The 12,084-nt window shown below is 37.1% G+C and overlaps 1 protein-coding gene across 3 annotated transcripts in view; it reads right to left on the bottom strand.

Annotated features, from left to right (window-relative positions):
• MTMR7 (myotubularin related protein 7) overlaps positions 1 to 12,084 on the bottom strand; it is a 42,991-nt gene that overhangs the window by 3,301 nt on the left and 27,606 nt on the right. For 2 of the 3 annotated variants that reach the window (XM_066185825.1, XM_066185824.1), the window contains 6 exons: positions 8,265 to 8,374; positions 6,144 to 6,269; positions 5,340 to 5,389; positions 3,476 to 3,676; positions 2,183 to 2,323; positions 462 to 588 (listed from right to left, as the gene is read on the bottom strand). In XM_066185825.1, coding sequence (XP_066041922.1) covers positions 462 to 588; positions 2,183 to 2,323; positions 3,476 to 3,676; positions 5,340 to 5,389; positions 6,144 to 6,269; positions 8,265 to 8,374 — 755 coding nt within the window. The remainder of the gene's footprint in view (positions 1 to 461; positions 589 to 2,182; positions 2,324 to 3,475; positions 3,677 to 5,339; positions 5,390 to 6,143; positions 6,270 to 8,264; positions 8,375 to 12,084) is intronic. The other variant, XM_066185826.1, reaches the window with a different exon arrangement.

Raw genomic sequence — 12,084 nt, forward strand, 5'->3', positions numbered from 1 at the left:
TGCTTTTTTTTTTTTTTTTTTTTTTTTTTTTTTTTTTTTTTTTTTTTTTTCTTTTCTTTTCTTTTCTTTTCTTTTTAAATAAACTTTCAGAGGCCAACCCACCCTTTAAAACTGACTATCTGCATTTTTGGAGTATGAGAAGTGTACAATTTGTCACAAACCAATGCTGAATTACAGCATTCTTCTGAGCTACAATTCCCTGAGTTACAGAAGGATTAAACTTACTTTCAGTAGTACTTGTACACCAACATAGGTAAAATTTTATCTTTAAAGAAAAAAAGTCCACTTTTGTGTCTTAAATGCAAAACATTGACAATAATTGATCTGAGAACAAAGATGATGGCTGAACATCCTCATTCCAGAAAAGAATGTAGCATGTAGGAGACTCTGCAGCATATGGAGCTGCGTTTCATTTATCATCAGTTACCAAGTCTGGGGTATCAAGCTCAGCTGTTTATTACCTCTTGTAAGACTTCCAGCTCTTCTTCCAGCTGCTGAGTTTCTTCCTTCACTGCCATCAGATAATCGGTAACTGACTGTCGAGGATGCAGCCCCTTTTCAAAGCGGTTGTACATACCACTCCAGAACCTGGAATTGATGGCAAGGTCAGTGTGCATTTAAGTTTCAGGAGGCTACTTCACCAAATGGAATTTTCATATATTATCATATATTTTCATATATTGACACATATTGTCCTAAATGATCTATCCATGCTTATTCATCATTAGAGTGCATACACATAAGTTCATAGACTATTTAGCAAGGTTCATTTGCATTTCTTCCATCCTGGAGGTGCAACTCATAAGGCAGCTGGACATAGGCAGCTCAAACTAATTCTGATACACAATAGAAAGAAAGGTGAATGTAGTTTAGATCACAACTGAGAAAGGTTCACTGAATGCAGAATTTTGCAGGCTTTTGTTTTGTTTTGTATTATTTTCTTGTTCTACACTATGGGCTTTAGAGCAATGGTACCTATAAAATAACCAATGGTAACAACAGTTTTTCATATTCATAGTTCTCAATTGTTGTTCAACTTCCCATGAACTCAACTTTGAAATTCAGTATTGCTTTGGTGCTCCTCCTGCCTTGCTGGCAATAGGGCCACAGGCAGGCCCTGAGTGTGTAACCAATTCACCAGACAGGTTAAGTAGCTGAGCCCTGCTGTCCACTGCAGCTGTCTGGCCAAGTAGCTGACAGATATTTTTGGAGCACGTGCATGCTGCTTGGTGACTTATTATTCCTATCCCAATAGTGTACTATTTAAATCACATTCCCCCTGAAGTTTATCATCTGATAGCTCATGCGTGGAAATCTTTACGCACCCAAGTAATTAGATTACAATCAACAGGATTACTTAGCCATTGGAGGATCTGCTGTATCAGTACTTCTTTTATAAATCCCACTATCCCAAAAAAGATGATTAATGACTATTTTTAAATTGTTTTAAAGTGGATGTGACCTGGTATAGTAGACATGAAAGAATTCAATTTCTGTAATTTAGGATTTTATTGACTTTTTAACAGGTGCTATTACTTGCAACTGGAAAACAAACTGCTCAGTTTTACTTAAATGACAGTTTTAATGAATTTCTATTCAAGTTCTCCCAAAGTTTGTTAAGACTAATGGCATAATTAATTAACTCAGAGTGTCAGTAGTAACATTTCTGAAGTATTTTGTTATATTTTGAAAAAATATCAGGAAATACTTAATTTCATTTTACCTGATATAACAACATAGGGAAAGTCTGGGGTTTTTTTACAAAATACTTGTTTTAGCAATGATTTCTTGATCCTTTTTACTTTTGACACCAGTTGATCCAAACTAACCTCACAAAATCTTGGAATGGATGAAGTTAAAGCAACTATAAATTTAGAAACAACAGATGAGAACAGGACTGAAAGAGGCATTTCTCAGTGGAAGAAGTGAGTAACCATGAAATTAGGACACAGAACTATCAATATAGCTTTAATCTTAAGCTTCTTTTCAGACTAATACTCTGTTGTGGAATGGTACAGAGGTGTTGGCTGACTATGGGCACACAAGGAACAAACACACTGCATCTGAGACTGAATTTACCCTCTATAAATGGCCTTATAGAACAAGAAATACTTATATACAAAGGCATTCTGTTCTGTACTAACCCATGCTACAATCCCCAGCAGCAAGTGATACTACCTACTTGTACAAGAAGTTGCATGGAGCTATCTGTGGATGCAGGGTCCCTTGGCTTTGACTGTGGTCTGACCTGTATAAAGGATTCAGGTAGTCAGCACGATTTTTCCACAAGTGAGCCCACAATGAATACGTTCGTTCTTTGATTCTGTAAAACAACATGTTAAATAAAAATAAATTAAACCTCTATTACAATTCAGGGATAGCTGAAGCTTAGATGCAGCATTCTTGTCCTCCATACTTCCGGTTTACAATCAGCTTCCTTAACAGAATTAGACTTAAGTTACAAGAATAGAGAAACAGAGACCCATATTCCCTTGTTGGTCACTAAAAGCAAAATCTGAGCCATTTCCCATGAAGCAAAATCATCTAGAGTGAGTAGGTGGAGAGACTGATTCCTTTTTGAGGTGGAGAGGATCTTTGCTTTCAGACTGATCTCTGCACTAAAGAGACCCTCACATTTAAAAGCACTCCTATCCCGCTGAGCTGCAATTTCTTACACAGTTAGGTCTTGGTATGTGGTGATCTGTGAAGGTTTTGATTTTAAATGGACTGTGGCACTGTGGCTGCTCTGCATTTGAGCAGTGAAAGGGGCAGCAGCCAGCAGTAACCAGCACCAGCCTCTCATTGCTACTGCTCACATGATCAGGCTGCTTGAGAAAAGCAATGGATATCATCATGTCTTGAGGACCCAGGGCCCTGGGGAGCAGATCCAAACATGAGCACTGCCAGGAATGATGATGCTGTCTTTCTTTGGGCCTCAGGGCAGGTAGATTAATTCACAATTGCTTTGGGGCCAGACAGCGGAAGGACAGTCTGCTCAGTCAGTCCTAGGGAGGGCTACCAGACAAAAAGGCTGGTCATAAGGAAGTACCTAAGAGAGCAGGACTAAAATGTCCTGACATGAGATCCGAAGACAGGTTAAAACACAGATGAGCAGTGATTCTTAAACTAAGAACTTAACTAGGGTTACTATCGTTTTATCATTTTAGAGTTACAGGGTCAGCTTGCCTTGTATTTTGTCAAGGCTGCAGTAAAGGCAGGCCCACATGGCTGAAGGCATAATGCTCTTGTCAATTTTCACAAATCCCTGTCTCACACGCCATGGATTATGCTCCCAGCACAGCCATACTGCAGAGGATCAACTTTTTTTGGTATTAATCTGCATTGCCAGCAGACAACAGGCATCCTGTGCCTTATGAAACACCTACAAGCAAACTGGAGAATGTCTGATTGCTCAATACACCACCAGCCACAGACCCCATACATAAGTATGCTACTAAAGAAAACATTTGCGTACTTCAGCTCTCTTCTCTCCTTCTGGCTGTTACACAGGAAATTCCCAAACTGGCAAGAATAGATGTGATGCTGTATGTGAATGAGGAATCTTTCATTGAATTCAAAGGCACAAGGAAACTGTTCCATTAACTGCCAAACACATTCGATGAACTGGTCAATAACAGGTGATATCTCCTTTGGATCTCCATCTAAGTTGCCATACCTGAAACAAGGCAAGATGCATCCAATTATAACCTGAATTCCTGTAAGAAAACTGAATTAACTCTAAGGAAAACAAACCCTTCACTTTTAGTGTGCAATTTACATCTTGGGCATTCATTTCTAAAATCTCAACTACTACTATATTTTTACTTATAAAAATGATGCAAGAATCATGAAGTAGAATGGAGGTAGAATTACAAAAAAAAAAAAAAGCCTCTTTTATTGGGTGTCTTGTTACATTACAGCGACAAAAGGCTGGCTGCTGCATAGCCATGTTTAAATAAGCAAATACCTAAGTAGCTATCCATATAAATTATACCCCGGTAACATAAGTTATCAGAAAAATGGCTGCAATGACATAATGACAAAGGTGTGTCCTAAGACAGTCTCTAAATAGTAGATTATTCCCCAAACAAGAAAACAGAGCAGGAGAGCTACATTATAACCTCAGCAGAAAAAAGATTAAAGCTGCCCTCTCTTGGTGAAATTTCTAGGAAGTGGGAAATGTTTACATGCTACTGTGACTGTCAAGTGAACATGAAACTTTCTGTGTATAAAAATGCCTCTTGGAACTACTTGCAATGAAGAAAAGGAGCCTGAAAATAAAAAATCACATAAAAGAAAGAAGTATTCTGTAAGTCTACATAATAGGAAGAAGCATTTTCAATCAATTATCCTGCTTGGGCGGGGTTGGAGAATGTATGTGCATTTATATGTACAGAGTAGAATTTCATAAACATCTAAAATTGAAACTTCTATTACCATCAAAGAAAACACAGCAATATTGCATAGCAAACCAAAGCTATCAGTGATCGTTGCATTTCATAATACCTTTTTCTACTGATAATCATAAACAACTGACAGTATCATATTAAATGTAGTAATTCCTACTGGAATTTCACAGGTGCTGTGAAGATTCACAGATTTTCTGACTTTTGTTGGTTTTTTTAAACTATAACAAATTTATATTTAAATCAAGCAATATAATGGAGTTAAACACCAATATAAAAATTGGATGTTTAATTTTTACAGAAAATAAAAGTCATGACAGAAAGAAAATGTGAAAGTGTATCTGTGTTTAAAATATTAAGTTTGTAAAACATTTTCATTACATTATAGCATTTACATTGGATCAATGTTCAAAATAACTTGTCCAAATAAATCACTTTCCAATTTGCCTGACACTTCTGAGCGGATCTTGCTGGTTTTTTTAGAACAGAGCGTAACAGGAAGAGTATATTTTATATAATAGATAACTCAGACATACTTAAGATTAAATAGTGCCTTGAAGATGTAGAAGTCCCTTTGATGAACAGGGACTTATGTGGGAGCCCTTGTCACTACTAGAAGATCTGCTGGAGTCCAAAGGGCTTTTGCAAGCCAAATACACACTACACTCATATGGACCTCTCAATGCTCATAGCAACAGCAAAGACCAGCATGCAGGATTCCCCTTAGGAGTTCTGGACTGAATATATAGAAATACTTCACTTAGACTTCTCCAGGCAGCTAAATTATATAGTTGGAGAAAAGGGCATGGCAGTTTCCTGGGGCATTCTGTTGCTATGTTTTGTAAGGCATCAAAGTAAAACTGGAATGGCAGCAGATAACAGACTACATAAACATATACATATATAGAGAGGAAAACCTTAGCACTGCCTTACCTGTGGTTAAATTTGTGACCAAAGGAAACCCAGTCTTTTTCAATTAACACCTAAAATGAGAATATTGCATTCAGTGTTGTGGAGTGTAGCTGACATGTTGAAGCTGGCAGAAGAGTGGTGTAAACAAACAGTGTTGGAATCCCAGTTAATTCTTAGAATAAGCAAAAAAAGTGGCAAGCAAGCAATATTAGAATCCTAAATAATTTTCAAAAGTAGCAGAAAAATCCAATGAGCCAGCTCAGGGAAACAGCACTCTTTACGCATGCAGAGAGGGTGGCAGTATTTCAGCACAACTTCAAATATCTTCTTTCATTGCTTTCTAAAATAGAACTTATAAATGTATCAAACATCTTTTTAACATGTGCCCAGTAACTTGATAACCACTTCTAGATGCTTTACTACTACTGATTGACGTGGGAAAGGAACAGATTTTCCAATATAGCTGCTCATTGCAACCTAATGTCTAGAAAAGACACACTTCTGACGCTCAAAATTAAAAATGTTCACCGCAAATGAATACAAATTCTTGCTTGCACAAAAGCTCTTCAGGCTGTGAGAAATCTTCTTGGTCACCGATAGGGAAAAAAAACAAACATAGGTGACCAACTGATCCCCATCTTGAGTAATGTTTCATAGAGAAATTGGGAGACTTTAACATGAACATATAGAAGCCTTCCTTCCTATTTAAAAAAACCAACCCAAAACAAGGGTATATTTTTAGGACAGTTTATTTCCTATTAAAACCAAAGATATTCATCTTAAGTGATGCCATACTTCATTTACTCTGTGAAAGACCCTGCTTACCATGAATCCTTTCATAGTTCTGTAATACGGATCCAATAGAAGGCTTGCTACAGAGCAAACCTGGGCTGTCCTATCCCAGCCATCAGAGCAGTGAACAAGCACACTCACACCTTCCTCAGCCACAGCCTAAGGATACAGAAAAAGTCAGAAAGTTCACAGGCAGTGAGAAAGACAATGGTAGGAGAGAAACAGGGAGACCACAGCCATATAGAGAGTATTAATTTGGGAACTGAGAAAGGTCATTCATTTTTTACTCTACCACAGAGTTCTTAAATAGAGTTAAGTGTTATTTATCTCATTTGAAAATCAGTGTTATTCTTCTAATTTGAAAAGTTTAATTCACCCCAGGCCATGCAATGTGATGGTTGAGAATTACCAGTTTATGCTCCACTACAGGAAGGTGTGGGATTCACTTCAGTTACAATACATCAATCTGTCAGAGCAGGCAACTACTTACAGCAGATTCAGATTCAGATCCAACACATCTCATGCCACTTATATGCCACTAAAAGAATAGCCATACTTGCAATATGGCTCTTAATTTTTCATCATGATGGTAATGTCATTAAGGGCAATGTCTGCTTCCCATGCCATCACTGGCCTGGGTATTATTGCAGCACAATGCATTGCACTGATGACATGCTGGAAAGGCTTGTGGGGAAGCCTGTGGTAATGGGAAACTTCCACATCTAATAAGCAAGATTTTATCAGTATCTTTAATGTAATAACTGGGGAGAGAGGATTCCATTTTATGCATAAACACATAAAGAAGAAATTGTACAGAGTTCTCCAGAGTCTGGTGTTGTATTAGTTTTAGAACTTGAGGGTTGGCGGGGTTTTTTTTTAATTCTAAGGGTTTTGGCCTTTGTCATTTCTAAAGAGAATTAAATTTAGGAAGTAGAAAATAAAGTAGGTTAGGAAAAATACTGTTAGGAAAAAAAAATCCCATTTAGGTTAATTTTGGACTTAATAAGGAATGAGGAATAATAATAAATTATCTATGTTTATCTCAAGAGAGAAGTAGTCTCCCAAAATAGAACCCCTGTGGGCAGAGGACCAAAAACTGAGAACTGAAAACTGTACAAATAAGAATGGGTCAGAATGCATGTCTGAGAAGGCACTAGGCTAGGAAGCATATGCACAAAGGATAATGAGACTAGCCACTGGGGAAAAACCGGCAAAGCTAATGTAAGTGACATTATTTCTATGAGCTAATGAAAAGTAGTAGGGCTGGGAGAAATAATACGTGTATTTATTGTACAGTTGATGTTCAGGTAAGAAACTACAGTTGCCTACTGAGAAGGAAGAAGCGATGCAAGAGAAACAAGCAGTTAGTGAGGAGGGAAACCCACGAAGTTTTATCTATATAGTTGTGTGCAGTAGGTCATGTGAGTGAATAAATAGGCCAATAAAAAATTGTAATCTCAGAAATAAGAATTGAAGCAGTAAAAGGCAGAGCACAAGGTAGGGGGTAACAAAATTAAAGCTACTGCTGCCAGATGACAAATGTCTACATTACTTTGTCAGGGAGTAGGGGAAATAATTTTTTTATTAAACCCAAAACTGTTTTCTGGAAGAGTTCTCAAGTATAGAAAAACAGAAGCTGCTAGAGAGTTTGGCCATGGTAATACACAGGAGTTGGTTCAAGAGGTGAATTTGGTTGGTTGCCTGATAACTCAGAGGGCATAACACAGTAGCTATATATTGTGTATAACATAATGTATTATACTTTATATATAGCTATACACATATATTACACCTACTGCTTCCACAAAGAAAATGTTCAGAAACCCATGGAGGAGGCAGGGCAAATAGGGAAAGAAACAGTAACAATCACTGTTGGGGAGGAAAGTAAGGGCATTCAAATGTCTGACATACCAAGACATGCTAGTAGAGGCTTCAGTGCAAAAGAACACAAGCTTTTGTTTACTACTACAGAAAAACATCAACACAACAGCACCTAAGAATCACCCCTCCTCATACACAGAGCATTGCAAGATGGGCTTTTTTCAGGTATAACATCACTGAAGAGATAACAGAAGTTACCCATAAGCAGAGAATTTGGTCCTCATTTTGTGTATGTGGTTACTCCAAGTTTTGTTCTCATTTTACACACTTTACCTTCGCAATAAAAATGCCAGCATCCATAATGGCTTTGATGTGCTTCAGCCAGCCAGAATTTTCTAGGCCCCACAGAAAGTCACTCATTGAAGGTGATTTCAGCTCACAAACTGCAATATAAGATACATTTTAAATGTATAGTATTTAGAGTCCTTTAAGCTTCATTGACTGTTCAGCCTTGGAGTTACCTCTTCTTCAGATATTCGCTGTGTAAAACATGCATCTTTTGAAAAGAAGAACTACTTCAGTCAAATGTAACCTTTGAGAAACAGATAAATTTAAGAAATGGGGCTGGGTCAAATTTCACCCAATATGTTGATTTAATTTTAAAAGAGAAGCTGTCATAAAGCCTATAGCAAACAAATCCAACTCCATCCTTCTGTGAAGCATGTATTTATGTGTTTGGAGTGAAGTTTTCAAACCCCTGGGAGGAGTTCATGTATTTAATGATGAGGGCTTGGAAACAGAAAGCATTTAATTTCTGCTGTTGGACAGGCACACAGACACCTAAATGGTGCCACTGAATCCTACTCCCAGCATCACCACAGATGATGGTGGTTGAGTTAAAGTGGTTCACTCCACATTTCTCCATTCCTGAATTAAACCTTACTAAAGCTTCACTTGGAGTCAAAAAGTATTCTGATGGTGAGGACAAGACATAATCCATCAAGGAAAATATTTTCCTGAAAATCTTCTGAACCCTATTCCACATTTGAAGACAAAAATTACAATAGCTCAGTTTTTACTCTGTTTCTATTCTGCTGTATCTAAGTATCTGTTATTTAATAATAAAGAGTTTGTGGCATCAGAAGGAAAAAAGCAATCAGAATCGAAATAAGGTACCTCAATCCACAAATACTCAATGAAATTTGGCGCAATCTATTTTCAACAGTAAGATGCTAAATTCACCCCATAAATAGACTCCATCTTTATTTTGATCCATGTAGAGTTATACTGTCTTTCAAGGAAAAAAGATATTAGCCATTGAAATTAATTTTCAGAGTACAGTGAAAAACATGGCTTTTACTGAGTTAATGTATGATCTGTCAGTTACTGATGTCTTAGTAAGTCTCTTGTGGTCTGGAAATCTTAAAAGACTCAGTTATTTATGGCCATTATGGCCTCTGGCATAGCTTTATTTTCCTTCAGTGTAATTGAAATTTAATTTTACAAGCCGAAGACAGAGCTTATACCATATCTGAACTATCTGACTGTCCTAACTCCATTTTCAGAAGCAAAATGGCCTAATGTGTCCATACAAAGTCTTGCAATGTTTATATGTAAGGCCCCTTCCAGATGGTTATTTTAAATGTAATTTTTGGAGGATATTTATAAAGATGCAGAGATAGCAGCACTGAAAGCAAACAGCTTTTCACATGATTAATGTTCCTGTGCAGATGGAAGCATGACCAATTAGTGGCTGAATTCTGGCTGAAGCTGCTGTCTCTGTTTACAAAAGCCCAAGGTAAGGCTGAAACAGTGCTTTGCTCATTCCCACTCCCAAACTGGAGTCAATATTTACTGATCACTTCACTGAGCAAAGTTCATACTGTCCTAAATGCATACCCTGTATATTTCACATGACTTTGACAACCGATCTGGACCTTAATTCTGAGTTCAATTATGAATTCAGTTATGAGGCTTATCCTAAGGGGGAAAGGCATTTTCATCTCAGCCGAAAAGGTACCAAAATCTTTGAGAAATACGGCCTGCTTCATGCACAGTGTATGCACAGGAAAATCAAGAGCCAACGGGCAGAGTTCTGAGAATTCCAGCAATGTGCCCATGTCCCAGGATGGGAGGAAGAAACAGGGTACATGTTGGAAACTGCCTCTTCCACCAGCAAAAGTACCAGGGGGGTATGCTGGACTAGTCCCCCCCTTTCTGGCAGGACAGCTATAAGCAGAGGAAAGAATAGCTGCTGTGGGCCATCCCACAGGTTTTCTTATTGGCTGATCAGCCACAGAAGTCCAAGGATCAGAGGGCTGCTCCTATATCAGCAAGTGCTGCTCCTGGTATGAGGGGAGGAGAAGCTCATATTTGCTGTTTAAATACAGACAGGGAGCATGTGGGGCCATCAGCTCAGTGCACAGCACACGGGAGTCAGGTCTCAGCTGGATGTGCAGCACAGCCCACCCCACCCCAAAGGCCAAACAGCAGCCTCAGGCAGACCTTAGATCCTTATCAAGAAAAGGCCGTCTAATGTCCTTCTAATGTTTAAAATTATTTCAAGGAGGTTTGTGCACAGGATCAAAATTATCTCAAGGGTCTTCATGTCGACCCATCTATAAATGGAGAAAAATAAAAATCCATACTATAGTAAAGGCATTAGAGGAAAATATATTTTTTTTCTCTGAAGGGAAATTCCATCATGTTGAGATGCATTTTACTTCCACAGTACAGTCAAATCTCGACATTTTTTGCATATTCTGAAATAAACTTATGCTAAAAATTTAATCATTTTATAACGCTGGTATAATTTGCCAAAAATCAACATTATACCAGGGTAAGTTTATATTAAAATAAGATATATTGTCTTGAAATAAAGTCAGTAAAATCACAAAGCTGAAACTAATTTTTACCTACTCAAATAAAATATTGATATTTTTATAAGTATAATTTTTACCTCAGCTTTCCCCCCCAATTTTATTTATATATATATATATATAATTTTATAATATTAATTTCAATTCATAATTGAAATTAATACATTCCTAATATAAGTGCATTTTCTAATGGAAAACTGAAGAATTTTTTTTTTTCAAACTCAGCACTGGAAGTTATTTAAAATTGTATATTGAAAATAATCTGCAGTCTGGCATGTGAAGATCCTTTGCTCTTGACTTCTGCTTAGCACCAGTAAATTGAATGAAACTGGCCTTACATTTCAGCAACACATCTGGCCAACTATATCTTGATGTCCTCTTTTCATGCTGTATACTTCCAAGCAACAATACAGCTCACATTAAACTAAAATCAGTTTTCATCAGCCTCATTTGTGTTTTAAAATATAAAATCTTACAACGGATCATGAGCAGCAGACCCATTCTTTAAAGAGCAGTGTGGTGTTTTACTTAAGATTCCCATAGGTACAGTGATATTGCTATCTTATTTATGTATTCTTATAATTACTTATATATTTTATATTGATATTGATAATACATCAGTAATTGATAATTATTAATATATTATTGAGGTTTTCATTGATAAAAATTTAAGGCCATATTGAATGTGTGTTATCATCATCCTTGACAGCCTTTTTGGTTCTAGGTCTCTTTGTATGCTCAAGTCAGGTAAAAGGTCTGAAAAACAGATTAAGAGACACATACAAATGGAAAAAGATAAAAAACTACATAGCATCTGACATAAGGAAACTGAAGTACACTAGTACACTGAAAGTCATAGGATTTTTCTTTTAAAAAGTCCTAAACTTCTCTGATTTCTAATCTTATCAATCAAGTTGCTACACGAGAGATTTCAACACAGCAAATATAAAACCCAGTAAAAAAAGCAGATGTTTTAACCATATGGCTTATTTGAAAATAGATGCCGAGAATTTGCGCCCTCCAAGCAGCCTGAAGTGTTAAATACATTAGAAATTACCTTGTTACATGCAAGTTTGGGCCATGGGCCATTCGCATGAACTTTTGGCTCAAAAATTATACACAGCACTGCCCATGCAGCCAGACTGGTTGTTTGCTATTTTAACTTTGATAGTCTTGAGTTGAACAAATAAAGGGACCTGTTTACTCATCCAGTCTCTCTCCTAGCCAAACAAGACTTCCTAGTGAAGAAAAAATCTTCCTGTTTTCCCACCTGA

Source organism: Chamaea fasciata, unplaced genomic scaffold, assembly GCF_029207755.1.
Source record: "Chamaea fasciata isolate MVZ Bird 193981 ecotype frontalis unplaced genomic scaffold, bChaFas1.0.hap1 SCAF_6, whole genome shotgun sequence".
Lineage (NCBI taxonomy): Eukaryota > Metazoa > Chordata > Aves > Passeriformes > Sylviidae > Chamaea > Chamaea fasciata.